The following is a 23,022-nucleotide window of genomic DNA, read 5'->3' on the forward strand; positions in this document are numbered from 1 at the left end:
GCTCCGCGCTCGCACTCCGGCTCGGCCGCCCCACCGCGCACTCGCCTCGCCGCTCCCGCCGCAGCCCCAGGGCCCCTCGCCACCGCCACCATGGACGCCATCAAGAAAAAGATGCAGATGCTCAAGCTCGACAAGGAGAACGCCTTGGATCGAGCCGAGCAAGCCGAAGCCGATAAGAAGGCGGCGGAGGACAGGAGCAAGCAGGTCTGCGCGTCCCCAGTCCTGCGCCCGCCCGGGTGCCCCCGAGCCCTGGGCGCCTGGCGCCCCTTCCAGGCCGCTCACCTCGAGGACAGGGGGAGCCACCCCCCTACTCCTGGGCGGCCAGGGGCGCGCAGCTGAGAAGGGGGAGGGGAAGAGCAAGACTCGGGCTAATTCTAACTTTTTGGTCTCGTCTGGGGACATTTATTTCCCTCCTCTGCTTTCCAAAGCCCGCAAAGTCATCTCAAGTCCTAGAGGCACTTGATTCTCAGGGTTGGGGATCAATGTTGGATTGGGGGGGGGTGGTTGAGGGAAATCGAGTCCAGAAGGTGTTAGACATTATTCTGGACTTTTGACTGGAAAGAATGAAAAGCTTCAACAGGGATAGAGACTTGACGGGGGGCGGGGGTGGGGGGGGGGAGTCATGAAGTTTTTTCTTAGGAACAAAGATGGGACAGAATAGAGAGTACGGCCCGAAGGCCAGGGACGCAGGGGCGTTTTTTTTGCACCCCACTTGTCGACTTGAGCCCGCTGAGACCTCGGCGGGAGACTCGTCCCGCGGGAGGTGGGGGTGCAGGGTGGGCCACCGTGCGGTTCCAGCTTCGGGAGAGAAGAGGTTACCTAGAGCCCCTTGAACTCCAAGTCGGCGGCGCCCCAAGCCAGGGGCCCCAGCCAACCAGGCGCCCGTGTGTTGTGTGTGTCTAACACCCGGTCCGTGCCGGCCACCCGCGCCCGCCCGCCGCTGCCCCCCAGCTCGAGGAGGACATCGCGGCGAAGGAGAAGCTGCTGCGGGCGTCGGAGGACGAGCGGGACCGGGTGCTGGAGGAGCTGCACAAGGCGGAGGACAGCCTCCTGGCCGCGGATGAGGCCGCCGCCAAGGTACCGAGGGCGCGCGGCGTGGCGCGGCGCACGAATGGCTAACTCTCTCTCTCTCTTTCTCTCTCCCTCCCTGTCCTTCCCTCTCTCTCCCGCTGTCCCTGTCCTTCTGGTTCTGTGCACCCACACCCCTCCCCTGCGGGATCACGCTGCCTGCTGCACCCCACCCCCACCCCTCCCCGTCCCCCACGGCCAACTCCCAGCTGGAAGATGAGCTGGTGTCGCTGCAAAAGAAACTCAAGGCCACTGAAGATGAACTGGACAAATACTCCGAGGCTCTCAAAGATGCCCAGGAGAAGTTGGAGCTGGCAGAAAAAAAGGCCACGGACGTAAGTGCATGCACACACTACCTCCCTCCCCTCCTGCCTAGTGGCTACCCTATGGTCACCACAGTAGCCAAAGAGCAATGGAAGAGGGTCACCTCCTCCTGCTGGACACCCGCACACAGCCCTGACATGGCTCAGAGCACTGGATGCTGCCTCAGACTTCTGTTGCACACATTCATTTATATTTCATCCACTCCTCTTTTTCTCCTTCTTTCCCACTCCTGGGGGTGGAGGTGGGTGGGTGACAGGCTGGGCAGTGGAGTGGCTGAAATTGGATGCTGGAGGTGAACCTCGCCTCCCCCGTGGCAGAAAACCTCTGAGGTGTCATCACCAAGGTTGGTGCAAACAGAATGCCTGGTTTTCTTTGCCTTCTTTCCTTTGCCGTATCTGGTGGGTGGGAATGCCTGGTATTCCATGGTGAGTCTAGTCAGGATACAGAGAGCCTGGCTCTAAAGGGAAGGAATGGCATGGTGCTACTTTGACTTAGAAGGCTGAGCTTGATGTTGGGGTGCAGCGGCCCTTGAGTCCTCCTTTCTTACTAGGGAAGCCTTAATCCCGCCCTTAAGATCTGCCTGGGAAGATGATACTTGCTTGGGTCTGCAGTCTGACAGCACTCGATCCTGAAAGTACCCCGAGAGTTATATATAGCTCAGTGCTTTATATGGTATAGTGAGCTAACTGCCCCCTGCCCCTCCTGCTTGCCCCACCCCCACCTGTCAGCCTTCTGACAACCACCACATAGTTTCAGGGGTGATACACACACTGCAAAAACTACCAGCTCTTTGCCCACTGCGCTTTGGAATCTTTTTTCGCTGAAGAGCCTCCCTCTTCTGCCCCATAAGTCAAGCCAAGCATTAGACTTCCAAAGGAAAGACTTCTTTTCACACTGTTGGATTCCATTGTAGAAGCTCATTAAGGCTAGAGGCCCAATTAGGAAAGAATTCCTTGGGAAGTTAGTAACAATTCCAAGAATGTATGAGCACCAGGGAAAGCTGTGCCCAGAAGCTGAACTACCAAGCACAATGGCAGAATTTCTTGTATGAGTGTGAAATGCAAATTGCTGGAGGGTCTTGGGTCTTGAAACCAGTAACAGCTTTTTGTGGCTTGAAAGGCTTAAAGTGTGATCTCCAAGCATGCTTTGTAAATGAGAAATCCAGACATAAAACCTTGAGAATCGACAAAAATATTTCAATGACCGTCAAGATTACTGGAAAGGGGGTTCACAGAAGCACCGACTTAGCTAAAACATTAAAGTTACAAACTACCTGGCTTCAGAAACCGAGCCAAAAAATACACATAACTCTGCGCCTGCTCTGTATAATATAGATCAGATGTCTGCTCCGTATAAGGTTAAATGGAGGATGTCTGTCTCCCCCAAATTCTCCAGCAGGACGTTTATTTAGCTTTTTTCAAAAGAGCCGCTGATAGATCAAGGAGAGATATTCCTTATAAGGAAAAGAATGCAGAGAATTTGAAAATAGCCCAGTAAGACTGAAGGCAAGAGAAAGAGAAAAAAGCTACTACAACTCTTAAAGGGAAAAAAGATCATAATTATTTTAACTATGTGGTGCTATCATGTCTTTATGGAAAAGTCTTGTTTCAGGGAATGCTGGAATGAGGTGGGGCTGCAGTGAAAATGAGGGTATTTAAAGCCACCTGGGGAGGCGTGGTTAGCAGGGGAGGGACATTTCTGAAACAGTTTTGGTTCCTTTTTTTTTCCCTACCGGAAAACTATCCCTAATATGGTACTTTTCTTTCTTTCTTTCTTTTGGTAATATATTGATTGTCTTCCCTTTTAAGACATTTTAGGTTGTCTGGAACCTGTAGGGATGTTGAAGGACATTTGCGAAGAAAAGCTATATATTTTTTTTATAAAGATTTTATTTATTTGACAGGCAGATATTACAAGTAGGCTGAGAGGCAGGCAGAGAGAGAGGAGGGAGCAGGCTCCCAGCTGAGCAGAGAGCCCAATGCGGGGCTCGATCCCAGGACCCTGGGATCATGACCTGAGCCGAAGGGAAAGGCTTTAGCCCACTGAGTCACCCAGGCACCCGAGAAAAGCTATATTTAAAGTGATTCCTAGCTAGTAAAAATAGGCAAGACTTCAGGAGGAAGAGACTGATAACACTGGAGAAAGAGGGAGGTAGCAGGTCAGCTTCCTGAGGTAGAATCATACTACATTTGGAATTGGGATACTTCACTGTCATTACTCACCAGTGTAAAAACATTTTCATTTTTTTCCTGCTATTAAAAATATTTTTCTGCTTATTTACCAACATACTTTTCAAATCTTATTCCACAAGGAGGGGGCTTCCTGGCATAAACAGTTGTAATTCACAAGGTAGCTTTTGGTGTGAAATTTTTGGTGTTCCGCCTAAATGAGCCTAAAGGGGATCCAGGACTCCATTTTCTCACCAGCCCCTCAACCCTTCCCCAATAATTGTGATGTATATAATATTTGCAGTATGTGAGTCTTTATTCCCTGTAGGTTTTTGCTTCCTAAATCAGTAATTCTCAACCTTATGTAAACAGAATTTTCCTAGGGTGGTTTTAAAACCCTGAATCCAGGTTGCATCCCAGGTCAATTAAATCAGAATCTCTGGGAGTGGAACCCACGCATTAGTATTTTTTAAATGTGCAGCCAAGGTTGAGAACTGTCCTAAACTCTTGTATAATGACATCAGCATGAAAATGAACTCACCTGAAACTGTCTTTCCCAGGTGTTTGAAAAGCAGGACATTAAGTCATTAGTTGGCTGCCGAGAGTACTTGCAAATGTCCAGCAGTTTCCCTGGCTTCTCCTGGAGGCCCCGAGACACCCCCTTCCTCCACCTTCAAAGTTGGAGGCCCACTCACGGTCTGGTACTCCTCTAGGGGAGGAGTTGTAACTCCTGCCTGACCAGATGAACTGTATGGAAACAAAGCGAGAGGCTCCACCTACAGGACGTGAGGGCACATGCTGAGGTTTGTGAGTCTCCAGGGAGACTGTGACAGAGTCCGAAGAAAATGGGGGGGGGGGGGGGTGGAGCAAAAGAGGAGGGTTGTTGTTAGGGCTTTGAGGGGGGATTGTATTTTTTTTTCCTTCATTATTCCCACACTTAATCAGAAACTGACATGAAGGACCTCCTGTGAGAAAGGTGAGGAAGAAAGCCATGAGATCTAGAAGGCATCTAAAAATGCACCCCAGAGGGAGGATTGGCAGAGGACCGTTCCCAGAGATTGGGTTTTCATCCAGCTGTAGTCAGAGGCTCTCATAGGGTTCTGTAGCTTTCACGGCTGTGCCTTTTAAAGGCATCCCAGTCCAACCCAGAATTGGTCAGATTCCAGATCTGAGGCTGAGCTCCAAACCAAAGACATTCGGAAATGTAAGAGACCCTCCAGATGATTGTCTTTATGGAAAGGAAAGTGAGTCCCCAAGAGGCTCGGGGCTCTGAGAACACAGCTGGTTATGCGCCCCCGCCTGAACCTTAAGACAGTGCCTGCATCTTTATCGCGAAAGCGATCGTTTATGCACAATGTGTGGTGCTGAGTGCTTTGTATGATTTCATAATCCTCGCCACAGCCCTGTGAGGAAAGTACTACTATTAACCCCACTTTTATAGATGAAGCCTAGAAAAGTCAAGTTATTTGGCCCAAGTCAACAGCCTGGAGAGGTCTAGGAGCCGGATTCGAAGCTAGAAAGGATGTATTTAGAAGAAGGTTTAATCACAATGTAGTATGTTAGTGGCTTTCACTTCGCAAGTTTGGTGAGGGAGGAAGGTTGTTGTGGTTAGGATCTTGCGTGCTGGGGTTTTCTGCAACGAGGAATTGTCCCTCTGGGGACACATTCAGGCCCCAAACCCTTCTCTCAGCTTCTCTCCCTCTTGGCTTGGGAATCTGTAACTCCCGAGTGCGATGCTCCCGCCGCCAGTAGGCGGCACCGTCGCCCTTAGCAGCCAGGTCCGTTACCCCGGGTCACCGGGGAACCAAGGCAGGCCGCTGGGAGTCCAAGTAAAATTCCTGGCACGCTGGCCGCCCGGCGGTGCTCTGCTCTCCAGGTGTCCCCCAGCGTGCCCGCCGCCTCCGCCCGCCCGGCTGCCGCGAGCATGCGCAGTATCTCCCGAGGTTTGCAAATTCCCGGGGTCCGTGGCGCGTGCCCCGCCCCGGCCGCTGTGCCCGCCCCCGGCGCTCGCGCACCCGCCTGCGGTTCGCCTGCGCCGCCCGGGAGACCGCGACTTCCGGGCTGGTCCTGGGCCGCTGGGGGCGCCGCCGTTGCGCGGCGCGGCCTGGGCGGGGCGGCCGGGCGCTCAGGAGTGCGGCAGCGGCGGCTGGAGCGCAGCAGCCGGCCTCTCGCACCGCAGCCTGCCCGCCAGCCCGCCGCCGCCGCCCGGAGTGATGGCCGGGAGCAGCTCGCTGGAGGCGGTGCGGAGGAAAATCCGGAGCTTGCAGGAGCAGGCGGACGCCGCGGAGGAGCGCGCGGGCAGTCTGCAGCGCGAGCTGGACTACGAGAGGAAGCTGAGGGAGACCGTAAGGGACCCACCCATCGCCCACCCACCCCGACCCAGAGGGCCTCCCCCGCAGTCTGGCCCACTGCGGGGTGCAGGGCCCTCCATAGTCTACCTGCCCCTGCCCTCAACGCCTCCGGGAATGCACCTGGCGCACCTGGGGCAGCTGGCGTCTGGTTCTAGGGAGCGGCCTTGCCTGTTCTTCTCAGCCCTTTTTTTCCATTTTCGCTGGTTTAAAGTAAAAGCCCGGAGGGGGAGCAGGAGTGGTGTTGAGAAGGTTCTGGAAGCACCAGTTTCCCAGAAAGGGCTCTATTTTGGGGTTATTTGCTTTCGGTCCGGGTGTCTTGGGTCCCCCGGGATGTGTACTTTGCGCTGTTAGCCGTATTTACTCGAAGGGTGGGGAGGGAAGAGGGAAATCCTTTTGGAAATCCGTTCCTTTGGAAAGGGACGCTGACAGGGCAAGTCTGGGGTACTGCCAGACTTTAGGGCCTGGGGATGCTAAACTCCACCATCCCCGTTGATCATCGGTTTTCTGGAAGCCTATTTCTTTGTGGTGGTTGAGACATTGACAGCGCCAGATTCTGACTTACACAGTATAAGACCTGTTCACCTTTCCCTTTGTATTAACCATCTCTCCTTCCTAGCGGTCTTATACAGCCATTCCTTTGTTACCGAGTATTGAAAAAAGTTGGCCAAATGCCAACAATTATTGGGTGTATTCTCTTGCCGGCTTCCCCCTCCCCCATGCTGAGTGTAATACCTGGTGGCTTCCTTCCTTTCTTCTAAGGCAAATAAATGTATCCAACAGACAGGATCAGGATTTCAGAGGTAGTCCAGGCATTTGCTATTTGTTGGTTTTTGAGTGTGTGTTTCAAATCAGCATACTCAAACACCTTGGGAATTTTATGGCAAGCGTAATATGGTGTCCAGCTGTGCTTAATATGGACCCATTCTGAGTTGAGCAAATCCTATTGGTTAGGTGTTGGTAATGGCAATATGGCTGCGGGAACTTCAAGACCTGTTTTGCATAAAATACATAGAAGCAAATGGGTTCACTTAGGAAGCCCTAACTAGAGGAAATTTCAGATAAAATGCAGACAGGAGTCAGGAAGTTAATAAGCAAAAGATAATTTTCTTGAGACCCAGTCAGCAGGGACTGCATAGATGTGTCTGAATTTGACAGGGCAATAAACTGATTACAGTTTCCTCTCTTATTGGCTAACTGCTGTCCTTGAACCTTTAAAACTAATAGAACATGATGGATAAGAATGAGAACTCGACCCAGACTGGCAGAATTTGAATTCTGGTTTCTGCTACTTACTACCTGTGAGACACTGGGCAAATAAACTTTTCAGTCTCTCAGATCCCTAACTTTAAAATGTGCATAATCCTAGTAGTTCTTGCCTGTTGAGGTGGCGAAGGGATTTAGTTTACCTAAAGAAGTCACAGTGCTGTTGGGCACAGCAGAGTAAGTGCTAAGTGTCAGCTGGTGTTAAAACTGCACAGCACTTGGCTTTGCTCGTTGCCGCTTTGCCTTTGGTTCACCACCTATCAGAGCGTCTTTAAAAATGGCCTGCTCGTTTCACTACATCTGAAAACACTCCATATACATGCTTTTAATCAATAATTTTTTTTCTTTTGGAACTTGGAGAGAGGACATGGGCAGACTGGGGAAGATGTTTGGTTGAAATGGTATCATTGGTGTAAGTCGGTAGAACTCCCCTCACCCTCCTAAGAAAGGGAATGTGTTCTTATGTCGACTCCTACCCCAGCGACTGACATTCGAGGCAGATTAACTTCATGAGGGGCACGTTGTTACTCTTCTATGCATCTTCTCTTTTGTGCATCGTTTTCGTAACAGTAGTCTTCCTACTTTTGCCTGTTGGCTAAAGATGCTTTTGTTCTTTTCAGAGTTTTGTATTTAAAGTGGGTTTTTTTTTTTTAAGATTTTATTTATTTATGTGATAGAGAGATCAAGAGAGTGAGCACAAGCAGGGAGAACCGCAGGCAGAGGCAGAAGCAGGCACCCTGCTAAGCAAGGAGCCCAATATGAGACTCTATTCCAGGACCCTGGGATCATGACCTGAGCCCAAGGCAGGCGCTTAACCAACTGAGCCACCCAGGTGTCCCTAAAGTGGTTTAATTGGTTCTGTTTTTTGTAAGTAATTTGGAAAACACTCTCTCCAGGTGACTGGACACAGAACCTTTAAAGGTAGCGATTTGAGGGCTGAATCCGACCATTGAAGAGACCATTTCAGATTGAGAGTTGCTCCTGACTTCTGCATCTGGAACCTAAGAGGTAGCTTATTGATGGCAGTCTCTTGGTAGTGGTCAGAGCTGTGAGTTAAGCTTAGTCAGTTTCTCTTGGCAGCAAAGATACAGGGTTAGTGACAGAATCATGAGCCACTGCAAAAAATGTTTTCAGAGTTGGCCCTAAATTCTGATTCTCGAGAGTTCGGACATGCTGTAGTTAATTGGCCCTATTATGCCAGCACTTACCTTGGAAAAATTGGCTATCGCTTATTTCCTTCTGGTTTGTTTTTCCAAGGTGTGTGGGCCCTTCAAACTGTTGGAATGAGGATACTTTGCTTGATATAATGATTGACTCTGGCTCTTGTGACCCACTAGGGTTTTGTATGTTTTTTTGTCATTATCAAAGGGAAAAGTAGCAGGAAGGAGCCAGTCTTTCCTCCTTTCTGGTATCCAGCAAACAAGGAGACTTAAAGTTGTAGCCTGTAGGTTCTTAACTGGTCATTTTATTAAATCGTGGGAAGTAGCCAATTTACAGAAATCTCCTGCCATCTCTCACTTTTGAGTTGGTAAATATCTCTGAGACCAGGAGGCTCGAGGGTGTGCTTCGTGCTCACATTGGCACCCCCAGTTACTGGCAGTAACTGGAATATGCACTCATGATTTCTGTTTTCATATGTAGGCAAGGCAAGGGCACTACAATGCCCTGTTCATGTCCGTTCTCCCTCATTATACAAATATGCCTCATAAATTATAGGCTTTGGCACAGATAGAGGAGGTTGTGTTTATCTGTTATCCATGGGAGTGCCCCTTAATGTCATCAGTGGTTTTTTTTTCCCCTCTGCTTACCATATAAGGGCAGAAGTTTAACTTGGCCGTAGTCACTTGGTCTTACACAGCAAGTTGAGTGAAACCTTCTCTGTATAACTACAGTTTGCGTGAAATAAAAATGCCTGACCTTTGATCATCTCATGTTCCACTCTGGTTCAGGCAGGACTTTGAAGATGTATTCTGGAGGATCACTTTTTAGGATATCGTGTTATTTTCCTACAGATATTTTTTTTCTTAATAATCTTAACTATAATGCTTTTTTTAAAATGTAAAAATCATTACTTTTGGGGTTTTTTTTTTGTTGTTTTTTGTTGTTGTTTTGGCTAAAACATCTGGATTTCACGAAAATCTAGGCCTTGTAAAAGTTTTCTTTCAAATCTGATTTGGAGTAATATTTTGCTGTATTGAGGGGGCCATACCGTTGATTTCCATGGGGTACTGTGTTGGGTCGGGGGAGTGGTGTGCCTGCCCTTGGTTTCTGTGTAGGTAGCTCGTACCTTTGGGTTGGGTGAGGGGACAGGGCAGGCATAACTGCAAAGTGTCTGGTGGTTAACAACAGATCTTGCAGGAAGATAATTGGTAGCCTTTGCTAATATAGCAGTCTCTTTTCTGAGGAGCTCATTACATATTGAGACACAATAGCACTTTTGAAATAAAAGAAACCAGCATCCCAAACTGAAAGACTCCACCAGCAGTGGGAAAAACATGGGCCCGTTGTTAGAAGAAGCTAACCCAGGGTGACTTCCATGTCTGGAAATAATCTGCTTCGGGGGTCTTGCCCCTTCCCAAACGCCTTGTTATTTGTATGTGCTTTTAAAGTAGCAGATACTCATGTGGCTATGGGCTTGGACTGGCAAATGTAATCTCAGGTTAGATCTTAAGTAGACTGCCCAGGTTCTGTGATGAACGGAGCCTTAGAGAATACCTCAATAAACCTCAGAATTTAGAAAACACCAGAAATAAAAGCTAGTGAAGGTGAGAGATAGGGGCCTTTTAACACAAGGCATAACCCCAAATACACACATACACGTGTGCATGCACGCACACAGACAACGCACGTGCAAGTAAAAATAAGAGAAGGAAGTGCTCTTAATTCATTTGTAGAATTAAACTTAATTTGAATTCTGGGGACCCAGACAGCACTGTAATCATACCAGTATGGTAGGACCTGAGAAGCCAGTGAGAATCCAGGTTTTTCCCAGGGAAAGCTTTCGTAGGGATAGACTTACCCCAGACACTGCTCTCAGGTCCCAGTGGTAGCCTACAAGCACCTGTGCCTATCCTGGGACACCTCAGGGGCAGCAGGCATTGGCTTCCTGGCTTGAGAGCAAATGCTCTGTGTCCATAAGGGAGGTGTCACGGTGCTGTGTGTTGAAGTTTTTTAATGTAATACCATATACCTTATTTCAGAAAGGACTGAGAAGACTTGTTTAGTGGATGGTATTCAATACAGAGCTCTCTAGTCCTGGCTGGCCTCTGTCACAGAAGCCTTTCTTCTAAAGGGGAGTTGTGGTAGGGGAAGCTGTGGAGGACCTCCCACTCTGATATAGGAAGAGAGAAAGTGCCAGGAGTGAGAACGTCTAGTTCCAGGGCTGCTGTGACATCCCTGGAGACCATGAGAAGTGACAGAGCCCACACATGAGGACCCAGGCCACTGGGGTTTTAGTCTTGTCTCGCCGTGATGGCCCTAGCATAGTCATCCCTCTGAATCAAAGAGCCCTCTCCTCTCTATTGAACAGAGACCTCAGAGAGTGGTTTGCACAGGATTAGCCAGCTTCTGTGGGTGGTGGGATGGAGAAGGTGCAGGAATGGAACTGGTTGCTTATTTATATTGCAGAGCCTGCCCTCCCCTTTGATCTGCTGAATCAGAATCTCTAGGAATGGGGCCTGGAACTTTGCATTATTAATGCACACCTCCTGTGGATTCTGACACTCAGCCAGCTGTGGGAACTGCTGAATGATGCCTAGGGACTCTCTCAGCTAATCAGTTGAGACCCCATTTGTGAGCCACCCACAGGTGTGTTCTCTGTGTGCGTACAGTCCTAGCTCCGAGAACGGACTTCCATTCCCAATTGTTGCTTGGGTGCCCTATGTGAAGCTATATGGGCTGATGTTCCTATAGGACACAACTCATAATGTCAGGAAGTCTTAAGTTTTTACAACATGCTCCCAGGGAAAGAGTTAGTGACATTTATAAAACTGGGTCCAGAACTAAAGGAGGGAATGTTAGAGTGGGAGGCAATAAGGGGGAAGATACAGATTGTTGGGGGGACTTCTCAGGGAGATCTTGCGTACAGAGGCAGGAACGAGCATGGGATACGGTTTCCTTATTCTCTTGTGCCTCAGCCACATGAGGAGCTGAGGACCTAGATTGCCCTGTCACCCAGAAGGTCCTTTCCCTAGAGCAGAAATAGTCGTCTTTTTCTGTGACTACAAAAGTTCTCAAGTTTGGGGCCCAGATGAAACACAAAGCAGAAACTTAGCATGTCGTGGCTACAAGAAAACATTTGGAAAATGTTGCTGACATTTCTCTGGCCCCAGCACCTGTAACAAAGATACTTGCCTTCATATTAAAAGAAATAATAATGAAAGAAGGTGGGGGAGAGAAATACTTTTGAATACCTGACGTAGACATTGTACTACAGTATTTTTGTTTTTGTTCTTCATTTTTGTTTTCAACTTTGCAACTTGCTTGCTTATCTCCCCCCCCCCCACCTTCATAAAGGGATTAGAATTTTACTAGGAATGGAAATGCAGAAAAGTGAACAAAGCAGACCTGACCCAAAGTATACCCTTCATGTATACTTCCTTCCAGTTTTTTAAAAAATAGAGCTAAAAGACAGTTTCTTGTACATAAGAAATTGTCCCTATTGCCCTCACCCCTCCTTTAGAAAAAACCGTACTCACCAGCTGGTCAGACTTAGCAGAACCCAGTAAGGATTTACCTTGTAGCCAGTGTGGTTGTAAACTGTCCTCAGATTCTGTTTCCCTTTTGCCCGACTCCCCGTCTCCGTTAGCTGATTTTTACTACATAGTTAATTTTTGACGAGATGAAAGTGTATCTCAATGTTTTATGGAGCGAGTCCTTCACCACAGTTGGAGATGCCCTAATCACCTCTTTCCCAGACAAAACTTGGTATTTAAAATTTTATAAATCCTGATGAGCAAAGAGCTGGATGTTCTCACATTCATTTCATTCAAGGCCATAATCACAGCCTCTCTCTAACTACATGTGTCTTTCAGATCGTGTACATCATGGGTCCATGAGCTAAGAAAGTTGGTTTTGTTTAAATTAGGTTGATTTTACTTGTTTTATTCAGTAGACATTAACTGAGCCTGAATCCTGTGCAGAAAGCTGTGACTCCCTACATGTAAGAAGCTTCCTGTTGAGTAAAGAAGATAGGAATGTAGATAGAACTCGCATGGGTGCCTAAGTATGTATTGTAATCTTTAGAAAACTCTCAAGTGTCCTGAAAACCTTGTCACCCTGTGATAAGCACATAAAAGTGGATGCAAACAAGAAAATGGTACCTGATTGGTAAGTGCTGGCTTTGACTTCCATGTGTGGTATTTAAACAGACCCCAATGCCAGTGTGTATGAGGGACCGTCACAGCCTTCCAAGTGTTCTGAGGCTCCCAGTAGCAAGCGCCTGCAATAGTAGGTAATCGTTGCATCCCCAAAAAAGAAACTTCTTAATTCAGATACAGATACCAATAAAAATTGTCTCTATACTGCTTTTCTTTTAAGGAGTTTGAAACTTTTCTTGTAGCAGCCTCGTAAGAAATGCCAGTAAGCTTATCTCAGAAACACATGGGAAATTTGTCTTGGCCCTGTTCCATCTGACCCAGTCCTGCAGGGGTTACTGAGAAGAGGGTGGGGGAGGGGCAGTTACTGGATTTTGTGGCGTCTTTATGGTGTATATTTTAGAACGGCTGAATTCTCAAACATTTTAGTTCCTTTATGAGAACCCTTGGAGCAAGTCATCAGGAGAAAGGAAAATGCAGACCCCTGAATCTGGTTTCTGACTGTCCTCCTCTTATGGTGTGTAGCCGAGCCTGCCCTCGGGCCCCCATGAGTGAGGTGGCGGTCAGGTAGGGCCAGTGTGGAGTTCTGTGGAGGGAACCCAGCGAGAGCGCACTTGCTTACAGTCCCTGTGATGGTGCGTGTGTAAACACACCAGTGTGTGTGTTCACGGTATTGGATCAACGCAGCCCCGCCTCCTCGAGCTCCAGAGTGGCCCCGGGCACGGGCTGCACTTGAAGGTAGCTCCCCACAGGGCCAGGCTTCCCATCTGAGACAGGTGTTTCGGGCTCCGCCACTTCCTGAAGGCACCGCGCTTGCCTTCTCTCCGGGTCTGAGAGGCCTTTCCCTCTCTCTGCCTAGGCTGAAGCCGATGTAGCTTCTCTGAACAGACGCATCCAGCTGGTTGAGGAAGAGTTGGATCGTGCCCAAGAGCGACTGGCAACAGCTTTGCAGAAGCTGGAGGAGGCTGAGAAGGCAGCGGACGAGAGCGAGAGGTGAGCGCACCTCTCCCAGCCCACCTTTCCCAGCTGTGACAGGAGGGCTTCCCCGACAGGGCTTAAGAGTTTTACAGTCCCCTGGTGGGATCGTTTCCTCAGTCAATGCCAGGTATAATTTTACTGGGTTTGTTCGTTTAATGTTAGTGGGGCGCCTGTGTGCCAAGTACTGTTTTAAACCCTGAGGTTACAAGGAAGAAAAAGACCCTATTCCTGCCCTCCTAGAGCTCACTGTCCAGTGAGGGACATGGACATTTAAATGAGATATTGCAGGGATGCCTGCTGGTTCTTTCATTCCTGCTGACCGCAGAGAAGTTAGGCATTTTTGAAAAGATACACTTTATTTTTATTTTATTTTATTTTTTTTATTTGACAGACAGAGATCACAAGTAGGCAGAGAGGCAGGCAGAGAGAGAGAGGAGAAAGCAGGCTCCCCAAAGAGCAGGGAGCCCAATGTGGGGCTCGATCCCAGGACCCTGGGATCATGACCTGAGCCGAAGGCAGAGGCTCTAACCCACTGAGCCACCCAGGCGCCCCAATACACTTTATTTTAAAATACTCAAAAGAGACTGTGCCTGGATAAATGAACCGGGGACTCTCAGTGGTCAACTAACCCAACAGATAAGTAGAAGAGGAAGCACCAATAAAACAGAAATATGATCAGCGACAGTAAATTATTTTGGACTTAGTAATGCTGGTAAGACACTCATGCACACGTAGACAGTCAGCTACCTGTGGATTCTGAGCCCGCTCCCTGTAACCTGGTTCTGCCTGACTGCTCCAAGATTCAGCTTGGGGGTAGGAAAGGAGAACCATAGAGACCATAGAGACCATAGAGACCAGCACAGCTCCGTGCATGCTAAAAAGCATTTTTCTCCTCCGCTCAGCTGCTCAGGCTTATGTATTCATGTTGCCCAGAAGGAGTCCCAGCACAGCTCCACGAGATGAGAGAGAGTTCTCCCAGCTGGAGGGACACGAGAGTAGTGTGGTAGCTCAGAACCCTGGGCGAGTGGCTCTGTGCTGGGATCTGGGCAGGTGAATGCACTCAGCCATTCTTTGCATTTCTCTTTTCTCTTCGATAAAAGTGAGTTTCTCCTCCCTGCTGCCAGAGATAAGGAGTGATTTCAGACTTCAAGATTCAAGAAGCTTTTGAGTTGAAGTTCCCAGCTCATTATTCACTGCTGCTTATTGTTTCTTCTCAGACCAAGAGTTTTGGAATTCCTTAGGATGACTCATCATCTCTTACAGTGCACACATCCCAGTGGTTCTGTGGCCGATTCTTCCTGAAATATACTTCTTAGTGAACCTAAAAGGCAATCTGGCAATGTTAGACTTTTTAGTAAAAAGGAATTTAGGGGTTGTTTACCCCAGCCCCCTCATTTTATAAACGAGAAACAAGGGCTTAGCAGTTGATACAGCCTTCCCAAATCTGACAGTGAATTTATGGCCAAGCCAAGGCTTGAATCTCAGTTTTCTAATATATACCGTAGTGCTTCATCAAAGAAATAGTGATTTATTTATCTGAACTCCCTGCTTAGATTTTGCTAAATGAATCCCATTTTAACATGACTTATTCCATAAAACTGTAGTATATCACAGAACAATTAACATTTTCCAAAACTTAACACTGTGGGATTCAAACTTACATATCAGCGTAGACATTGGTATCAGTTTGTTTCTCAACATGCCTATTATGAAAGAATTCTATTAAAGGCAAAATTCATAGTTTCTTACCTAAAATATAGGTTGACCCATATGAAATTGCCATTTTTACAGGTCTAACATCCTCAAGTATCACCAGTCTCATATGGTTCAATCTGATATTTACATTTGTAGCTAATGGGATGAGAACAGCTACCTTCTTTGTAGGAAGAAGTACATGAAGACAAGTATGTTTTTGTTATAACTTTGGTCCACTTTCAGGCTGAAGCTTCCCACCAGTAAAAGGAAGAAATCCCATTATTTATATAGCAAGTCAAGTATGTTGGCTTTTCCTGTTTCCATGCCTCCTAATTTCTAACAGGATCCTGACGTGGTACCTTTCATTTAGCATTAGATCCCTGGACAGTTTCACCAGTATTGAAAGTGAGGTTTCATTCACAATAAACAGAGAAGTGTATGGCTTTTTCTGCCTTCAGCTCTGGAAACTTTTGCCTCATGATTTGGAAAGTAAAAGTGGCTCTGTGCTCTGTTTTGGTCTGCCAGTTACACCAGGCCACACAAACCCATGCAGTGCAGTGTGGGTTTATGTTGGTCGTCTCTAAACCTTGGGTCTTCCTGCTTGTCTTCGTTTTCAGAGGCATGAAAGTCATTGAAAGTCGAGCCCAAAAAGATGAGGAGAAAATGGAAATTCAGGAGATCCAACTGAAAGAGGCCAAGCACATCGCTGAAGATGCCGACCGCAAGTATGAAGAGGTCAGATCTTGGGGACCAAAGCCTCGTGGACTCCCTAGCAGTGGCCTCGGTGGGGGCCGGGAGCAGTGCTTACAGCCTTGTGCTCTTTAGGGAAACAGTCTGCTTTGTTGGTGGAAATGGATGGTTTTGAGAAGCAGAGTTCCTTTGTCTCCAGAAAACAGTTGTGATTTGATCCTCCTAGGGGATCCCAGGCTTTATCATGAAGCCAGTCCATAGCACTGAGAAGGACTGAGGCTTTCCTCATGATCCCCTACCTTTGCAACCCCCAGACCAGGACAAGAGAACTTTGGCCAGGAGAAGGGAGAGTTGGGCCTCTTGTCCTTGTGGAAAAAGCCTCTCGTGTTGTCACCATGTAGGCCGCTCTTCCTGGTGTGATTTGCCTAGCACCATCCCATTCAGGCAGCATAAAGACAAGTCCATGCACTGAAGGCCATGTAGATTCAAGAGGCCCTTTTCAATCTTTCCTCCCTTTTCAAGATGGTAGAATTCCACTGTCAAGAGAGGTTCACAGGTGGATCAGCTTCTGGTCATGTCTCCATGAGAACAACCTCCTGTGGTAACAAAACTAATATGACTTGTGTTTGTTTTCCCTTAATGTATCATAGCTATCTTGAAATGGTACTACATTCCTTTTTTTCCATTATAATTATTATTATTACGACCACCATTATTATTATTATTATTATTCCTACTACTTCCAGTAATATTATTATCACTGTATTATTATTAAGACCACTGTATTATTACGACCACCATTATTATTATTATTACTGCTACTTCCAGAAATGCTTCAGAGGATCCGTTCTCTCAGTTTCTTTCCTCCACTGAACACCAAGTTGACTTCATTAGTCATCTTACCAGCTCATCTCTTGTTAGCTTCTGTTGCTCTTCTGTTGTCATTTTTAACCTCCTCCACAAAGAGGAGGTTGAGGTACAGAGCTCTAAATTGATAGGGTTTTCAGGATTATTTTCAGTGTTTTTTGTCAGTCCCTACCTTGACAGCATCAAATGCATCCTGTCTCATCATGCAGCTATTTTTGAGATGGTGGCTTTTCTCTCTCCCTCCTTCCACACTTTGGCTGGCTGCTGTGTAATTATATGGACTTCACCTGGGTCAGACTTAAAATGACACTGCCTACTCAAAACCAACCATTCTGGATCTTTGTGGGCAGAAGCCTCTGGTCTACCCTCCATTGGTTCTTCTGGTAGAGGGTGGCTTCTCTCCAGTCCAGGGGAAAGAGGGTCATCTTATTGGTCTGTAGGAACATCTAGGGTCTGGGGGATCCAGGACCCGCTTCCGTGGCCTGCCCTCTTCCTCAGAGCTTGTCAGCCCCATGGTGTGTATGTGTGCATGTTGTGTCTCTCGTGCTGCAGGTGGCCCGTAAGCTGGTCATCATTGAGAGTGACCTGGAACGCGCGGAGGAGCGGGCCGAACTCTCAGAAAGGTAAGCGGGCCCAGTGCCAGCCTGCTGTACGTGGCGTACTCCGGAGCGGTGACTAAACGGCATGACCTGCTGGCAGCTGCACATTGCCCTGTTCCGGCTCCGGGCTCCTCTGGCACTCATCTGCCGGGGATGCCAGTACGGAACACGGAGGACTCGCGTGGGGCGTCTGTGTGAATGCGTGTGTCACTGCATGCCTTACCTGCACACTGATGTTGAGAATGGCCTTGTGCATTTCCTGTGTCCACTAACAGCCAAGTCCGACAGCTGGAAGAACAATTAAGAATAATGGATCAGACCTTGAAAGCATTAATGGCTGCAGAGGATAAGGTACTGATGGCTCATGTGTGGTTTTAGGTTTAACTGCAACCCAGACGTCTTTCAGCTTCCAGTGTCTCCTGGTTCGTTTGGTATAACGACACCTGCTGCTGTCTTCTGTCCTGCTTTAAGTGCTTTCTTTGGGCCCTTTATACTTCTTTGTTTTTCCTTCATAAATGCTCTTCGGTGCAGCCAAAAAAGAAGCCAAATTATCACCCTTCAGAGTTGTTGGATTTTGTCACCCTGCCTTTGTACTATTGCGAGGTTGGGGACAGTGTCCTTGGCAAAATGGAGTGTTTTAATACCTGACGATTTGGCTACTTTAAGGCAGCCCTTTGTTCTCTAGGACTCAGTTCTCACTTTTTCCCATCCCTCTCCTTTTTCTCTCTTCCCTCCTTGGGCTTGTCTCCCACCCTTTCTGCCTCTGATCGAAAACGTTAGCAAATGTGCCGAGCTTGAAGAAGAATTGAAAACTGTGACGAACAACCTGAAGTCACTGGAGGCTCAGGCTGAGAAGGTAGGCCAGGAGCACGGTGTGGGGGAAAGGCGTCTCCTCAGAGCTGCTCAGCACAGGCTCACTCTTCCTCATCTGAGGCCTCGCCGATGAAAGCAACTGTCCCTTAGGCATTTTCCTTAGCAAATGGCATCATTTTGAGGTGATTTCCTCATGGGTATTGGATAACAGTCTTTTTTTTTTCTTTAGTAGAGAACGTATTTTATGTTGAGCATGTGAGTCGTCTGTAACAATTTAATTTAAACCAAGCGCCACATGGCCGAGTTATCTCATTCTTACCCCGTGTAAAACAATAGGCAGGAAAACAGAGTATGTATTGTAGCGTGCCATTTGATACCCGAGGCTCCATTACCTCCTAAGAGATCCTCAACATCTGTTGGCTGGGCTGGCACTTTCTTTGTATTAGAAGACCGGAGTCTAGAGTGAACGGGGGCCTGACATCTGGAATGCTCTTTCTAATTACAGTACTCGCAGAAGGAAGACAAATATGAGGAAGAGATCAAGGTCCTTTCTGACAAGCTGAAGGAGGTAATACTATGAGTGTTTCAGATGACGCCAACTGGATTTTAACTGAGTCCCGTTTTTAATGGATCTGGTCAGGGGTCCTCCATCTCAAAAGTATGATGAAGCCCAGTCAGGGATATTTAGAGGTGGTCCCAGGGTTAATGTGCCGTGCTCGTGACTGACTGACAGGCCGTTCCAGACCCGTTTCATGGGTGCTGTCCTTGATTTTCATTCTCTAGTTCTCCTTGTATGTGTAGCTACTAGCAATGTAAAACTTCCCAAGTTTGACTGAAATAAATGAAATCATTACAGGCCGAGACTCGGGCTGAGTTTGCAGAGAGGTCAGTAACTAAATTGGAGAAAAGCATTGATGACTTAGAAGGTAAGATCTTGAGTTTTAATTCCATTCTTACAATTGATTACTGAACTCCCAAAGCAGTTTTCCAATCCAAGTGCACCCTCATTGATACACTTCCTTGCTTTTGCACATTCTTCCTGTCTGCCCTCTGGGGTTTTCATTCTGTGGCTCTTAAACTCTTGGACCTGAGTCCTCTGCTCACCAGATGACTGCTAGCCAGCAGATGAGGTCCGTCCCTCTGTAACGGCAGCTGCCATCCAGCTTTGACTTCACACTCTGAGAAGTGTGGCAGGTTTATTTGTCACTGTGGGTAAGGTGATTGTAGGTGAGAGCAACTAGCGTATTTTCTGCTTAGTGATCCCTCCTATTTGTCAGAGCGGCATGGATTTGTTTTTAGACACAACTCGTCTTCCAAGTAAGAATCCAATGTAAGGGTGGGGTTTAAGTCCTTCATATCTTGGCAGATGCTTCACATTCTGGAAAGGGTGTGGGGATAATAGGACATTGTTTTTTGAGATTATATTTAAGCCCTTTTACCCTAAGGTATGTAGGTTTTAACACCCACCTTTATCTCACAGAAATCCTGAATGTTGAACTCTGAGGCTTGTGGAGGGTCAACTGTGAAAAAGAATAGAAAGGGAAATATTTAAAATGGACAAGAAAGGCAGAAGGGGCTGGCAAAGGCACCAGATGTTGGTGCCGATGAGAACCAAGCTGGTGGGGAAGAGAGGGTGACAGATGGTTGCAAAACAGCCTGCCAGAGTGCAGCAAAGAATGAAACCCTCATCATTACAGAGACTGCACTGCAGACTTGGCCCAGCACCACCCTCCAATGTGTGGCTCCCCTCGCTCCCCTGGACCAGGAGCTGGGTAGCTTAGCAAGACCCCCAGGAGCATATCCCAGGGTCCTCAGAAACTGATATCACAGGAGTCTAGTTTGGTCAGGAAATCAGTGGTTGGAGGGTGGAGCCAGATCCGGATGACAGACCAGAGTCACAAATTGTTCTTCCAAAACACTGCCCTTGGATATTTTCCCCACTGTTTATAGTCACAGGTGGCTCCCTGCTCCAGCACCATGAAAACAGGGCTATAGATGGGAGAGGTGTCCGGTCACCCACCCAGCAGATAGCCTTCTGCGGTTTCATTTAGGGTTTAACCTGGTTTACTGCTAGACCAAACCATATTTGTGATGATTTTCATATTGGGTCTCTCTTGTTTTATTTTCTAATGGCTTTTGTTCTTTTTGTTTTTGTTTCAATTCATTTAAAACCAAAACGCACGCCTCCTGCATTGGCCACCTGCTGCGATACCACTTCCTTCATGCACTGCCCCTTTCTTGCTGCTGTGTCGGGATGGCCTCCACGCCACCCCCGCTCACCCTCCATCTCTTGATCACTCTCCATGCCCTTGCACCTCTGCCTTCCACTTCGTGGTCATAGACGAGCTGTACGCTCAGAAACTGAAGTACAAAGCCATCAGCGAGGAGCTGGACCACGCTCTCAACGATATGACTTCCATGTAAATGTTCATCCACCCTGCCTGCTCACATCCGTGCCCTCATGCTAATATGATAAACTCACCACTGCTCCCTTCTCTACTTCCAGAAGCTCTGTCTTCATGCCTTTCTGTTTACTCTCTGCATCACCTAGGATAGTTGGTTTTTGCTTACATTCTACTAATAGAAAAGCCAAGCAGATTCAGTCTGTCTGTACAAATCATTTTCCTTTCAGAATCTGTTTCTTTTACAATCTCTGAGCTAGATGGTTCCCACCAAGCAGTGAACTAAAATAGGAGGGACTCGAGGGCTGCCATTTTAGGAAATTAAACTAGGCTCAAGTAAAATTAGAAGGCCATACGTATAATTGTGAGGAACTTCCCAGAGATATCAAAAAGGAACCCCAAAGTGTCCGGTTACTGATGAACTGAGAGGAAATTGATCTGGTACAGCCTAAGGAATGGTGCTGTGAGAGATCATCTCTTCCTCGATTTTAAGGATTCTGGAGAGAAATGGTTCATCTGCTGAATGCCAGAGCCTTTAATTTTCCATGTTTAGATAAAAGGAATTGAAATATTCACAATGAGCACCACAGCTGGTGTCAAAGAATTGGGAAATAAAACCCTGATTGCCTGGTATGAGTTGGGAGTTCGTGACCCAACTTAACTGTGTGAGGCAGTGAGAGTTGAAGTAGATCCCGTGTTCTCATGAGAACTCTGAGCACACACAACTAATCCGCATATTGCTAACCAGACCCAAGCATCATACTTCTGCCTCTTTAAACTCTAACCTGGAGCTTTCCATAGAAGGTTCCCTTCATTCTAATAATATGGCACTGAATTCCATCTAACCTGGAAATTTCCAGACCCACCCATGCAGGAAAATGGTCGCCTGAAGGGTATGGCCCATGCCTGCCACGTCACAGGTTTTAGAACCTCCACATCACCATGAGGGAGATTAACTGTCTCTGTGGAAAGCAGAGAGAATCCCATCCTCCCTTCCCTCATTTATAAATGTGGGAGTGAGTCAGAACCTCTGTCTGTAAGGTCTCTTCCAATGCTAAAATGTGATTCTAGAGGGGAATCACAGCATATGATTAACTATTCTGAAAGGTGGGTTAGCTTAAAGCCTTAAACTCTGTTCTTGGGCCTTCTCGGCAATGGCCCCTGAAGTGGAGGGGTGCGTGCTGGCCTTGGGTCCCGACGCTGGTGGGTGAGGATGGACATCCTCCTGCAGGTGCGGCTGGCAGCGGGTTTGCATGTCTGCTTCTGGCGTGTGTGTCAAGTGCTGCTTGCCTCTATTAGTTTGGTTTTCCTTTTACCATTGTGCCACTTTGTTTTCTTTTTCTCCCACCTTTTCTCCTCATGCAGATAAGTTTCTTTGCTTCACTTCTCCCGAGACCCCTTCATCAAGCTGGCTGTCCCACCTCTCTGAGCTCTGCAGTCTGTCTCTTCTCCAGCTGACCTGGCTCGTTCCTTTAGCCTCCGGCCTAAGGGCCAGGCACACTGCTTTCCATTGTACAGAAGCTCCTCGTTTCAGTGTCAAATAAACACTGTGCAAGCTGTTTCTGTTTGCTCTTCTTTTTACTCCTTATTTATTGACATTTTTTCATTTCAACACTGAATGAAACTACAAGTCTACTTCACATATATGAGTATGTGAAGTGGCTGCTCCCTTTTTTTTTTTTTCCCATGCTGAACATTAATATTAAGTTTCTAAAGTGGTAGTTCCTTACGGAACTTTTAAAAAATACTCCTGCGTGGGTCCCCCTGAGAGTTGTAGTTTGCAGGGGTTAGAGTGAGGCCTGGGCATCCGCGGGGTGGTGGGGGGGGAGTGTTTGTCCTGTGTTTTTGAGAAGGTGATGGTTCTGGTATGTAGTCCTCATTGAGAACGTCCACACAGGGGACGTTGCTTGCAGGAGTGAGAAGACGTGCCTTGAGCAGTGTCTCGTTCTGCCAGAGGTTTGGTGTGGGATGTGGTGAGCCCCTTGCGTGGATGCTGAGGTGGCCCTGCTTGCAGGGACGTGGCTGACTAACTAGCAGCCCATGCTGCCAGGAATTCATGTACCAGCATCTCGGACAAGAACTTAGATCCAGGCAGTCGTAGTTGAGGTTATTGTTGATGTTCCTTTCACAGCCCAAAGAACGGTTAAAGCTCTGATTGATTACTCGGCCACCTTCATTTTGATCATGACATGGCTCCATAAGGTTTTTTTTTGGTGTTTTTGTTTTTTAAGATTTTATTTATTTGAGAGAGAGCAAGAGCACGAGCTGTGGGGAGGGGCAGAGGGAGAAGCAGACTCCCCACTGAGCAGGGAGCCTGACGTAGGACTTGATCTCAGGACCCCAGGATCATGGCCTGAGCCAAAGGCAGACACTTAACTGACTGATCCACCCAGGTGCCCCTTAAGTTTTCTAAGTATGGTAAGATTTAAGTCAAGGTTCCTTTTTGTGCCCTCAAGGACATCATGTATTTTTTTTTTAGGAGGGTTTGT

General features: G+C 47.6%; 1 protein-coding gene across 21 annotated transcripts in view; it reads left to right on the forward strand.

Moving 5' to 3' along the window:
- The window catches only part of TPM1 (tropomyosin 1), a 27,755-nt gene continuing 4,733 nt past the window's right edge, over positions 1–23,022 (forward strand). For 2 of the 21 annotated variants that reach the window (XM_032342767.1, XM_032342774.1), the window contains exons 1-8: positions 3–204; positions 1,278–1,403; positions 13,349–13,482; positions 15,780–15,897; positions 17,272–17,342; positions 18,099–18,174; positions 18,637–18,699; positions 18,988–19,057. In XM_032342767.1, coding sequence (XP_032198658.1) covers positions 91–204; positions 1,278–1,403; positions 13,349–13,482; positions 15,780–15,897; positions 17,272–17,342; positions 18,099–18,174; positions 18,637–18,699; positions 18,988–19,057 — 772 coding nt within the window. In that variant the 5' untranslated portion in view covers positions 3–90. Of the gene's footprint in view, positions 205–951; positions 1,078–1,277; positions 1,404–5,597; positions 5,906–13,348; positions 13,483–15,779; positions 15,898–17,271; positions 17,343–17,593; positions 17,670–18,098; positions 18,175–18,636; positions 18,700–18,987; positions 19,058–20,472; positions 20,556–21,898; positions 22,095–23,022 lie in introns of those variants that run through there. The other 19 variants (XM_032342765.1, XM_032342763.1, XM_032342775.1 and 16 more) reach the window with 19 other exon arrangements.

Source organism: Mustela erminea, chromosome 5 (assembly GCF_009829155.1).
Source record: "Mustela erminea isolate mMusErm1 chromosome 5, mMusErm1.Pri, whole genome shotgun sequence".
NCBI lineage: Eukaryota > Metazoa > Chordata > Mammalia > Carnivora > Mustelidae > Mustela > Mustela erminea.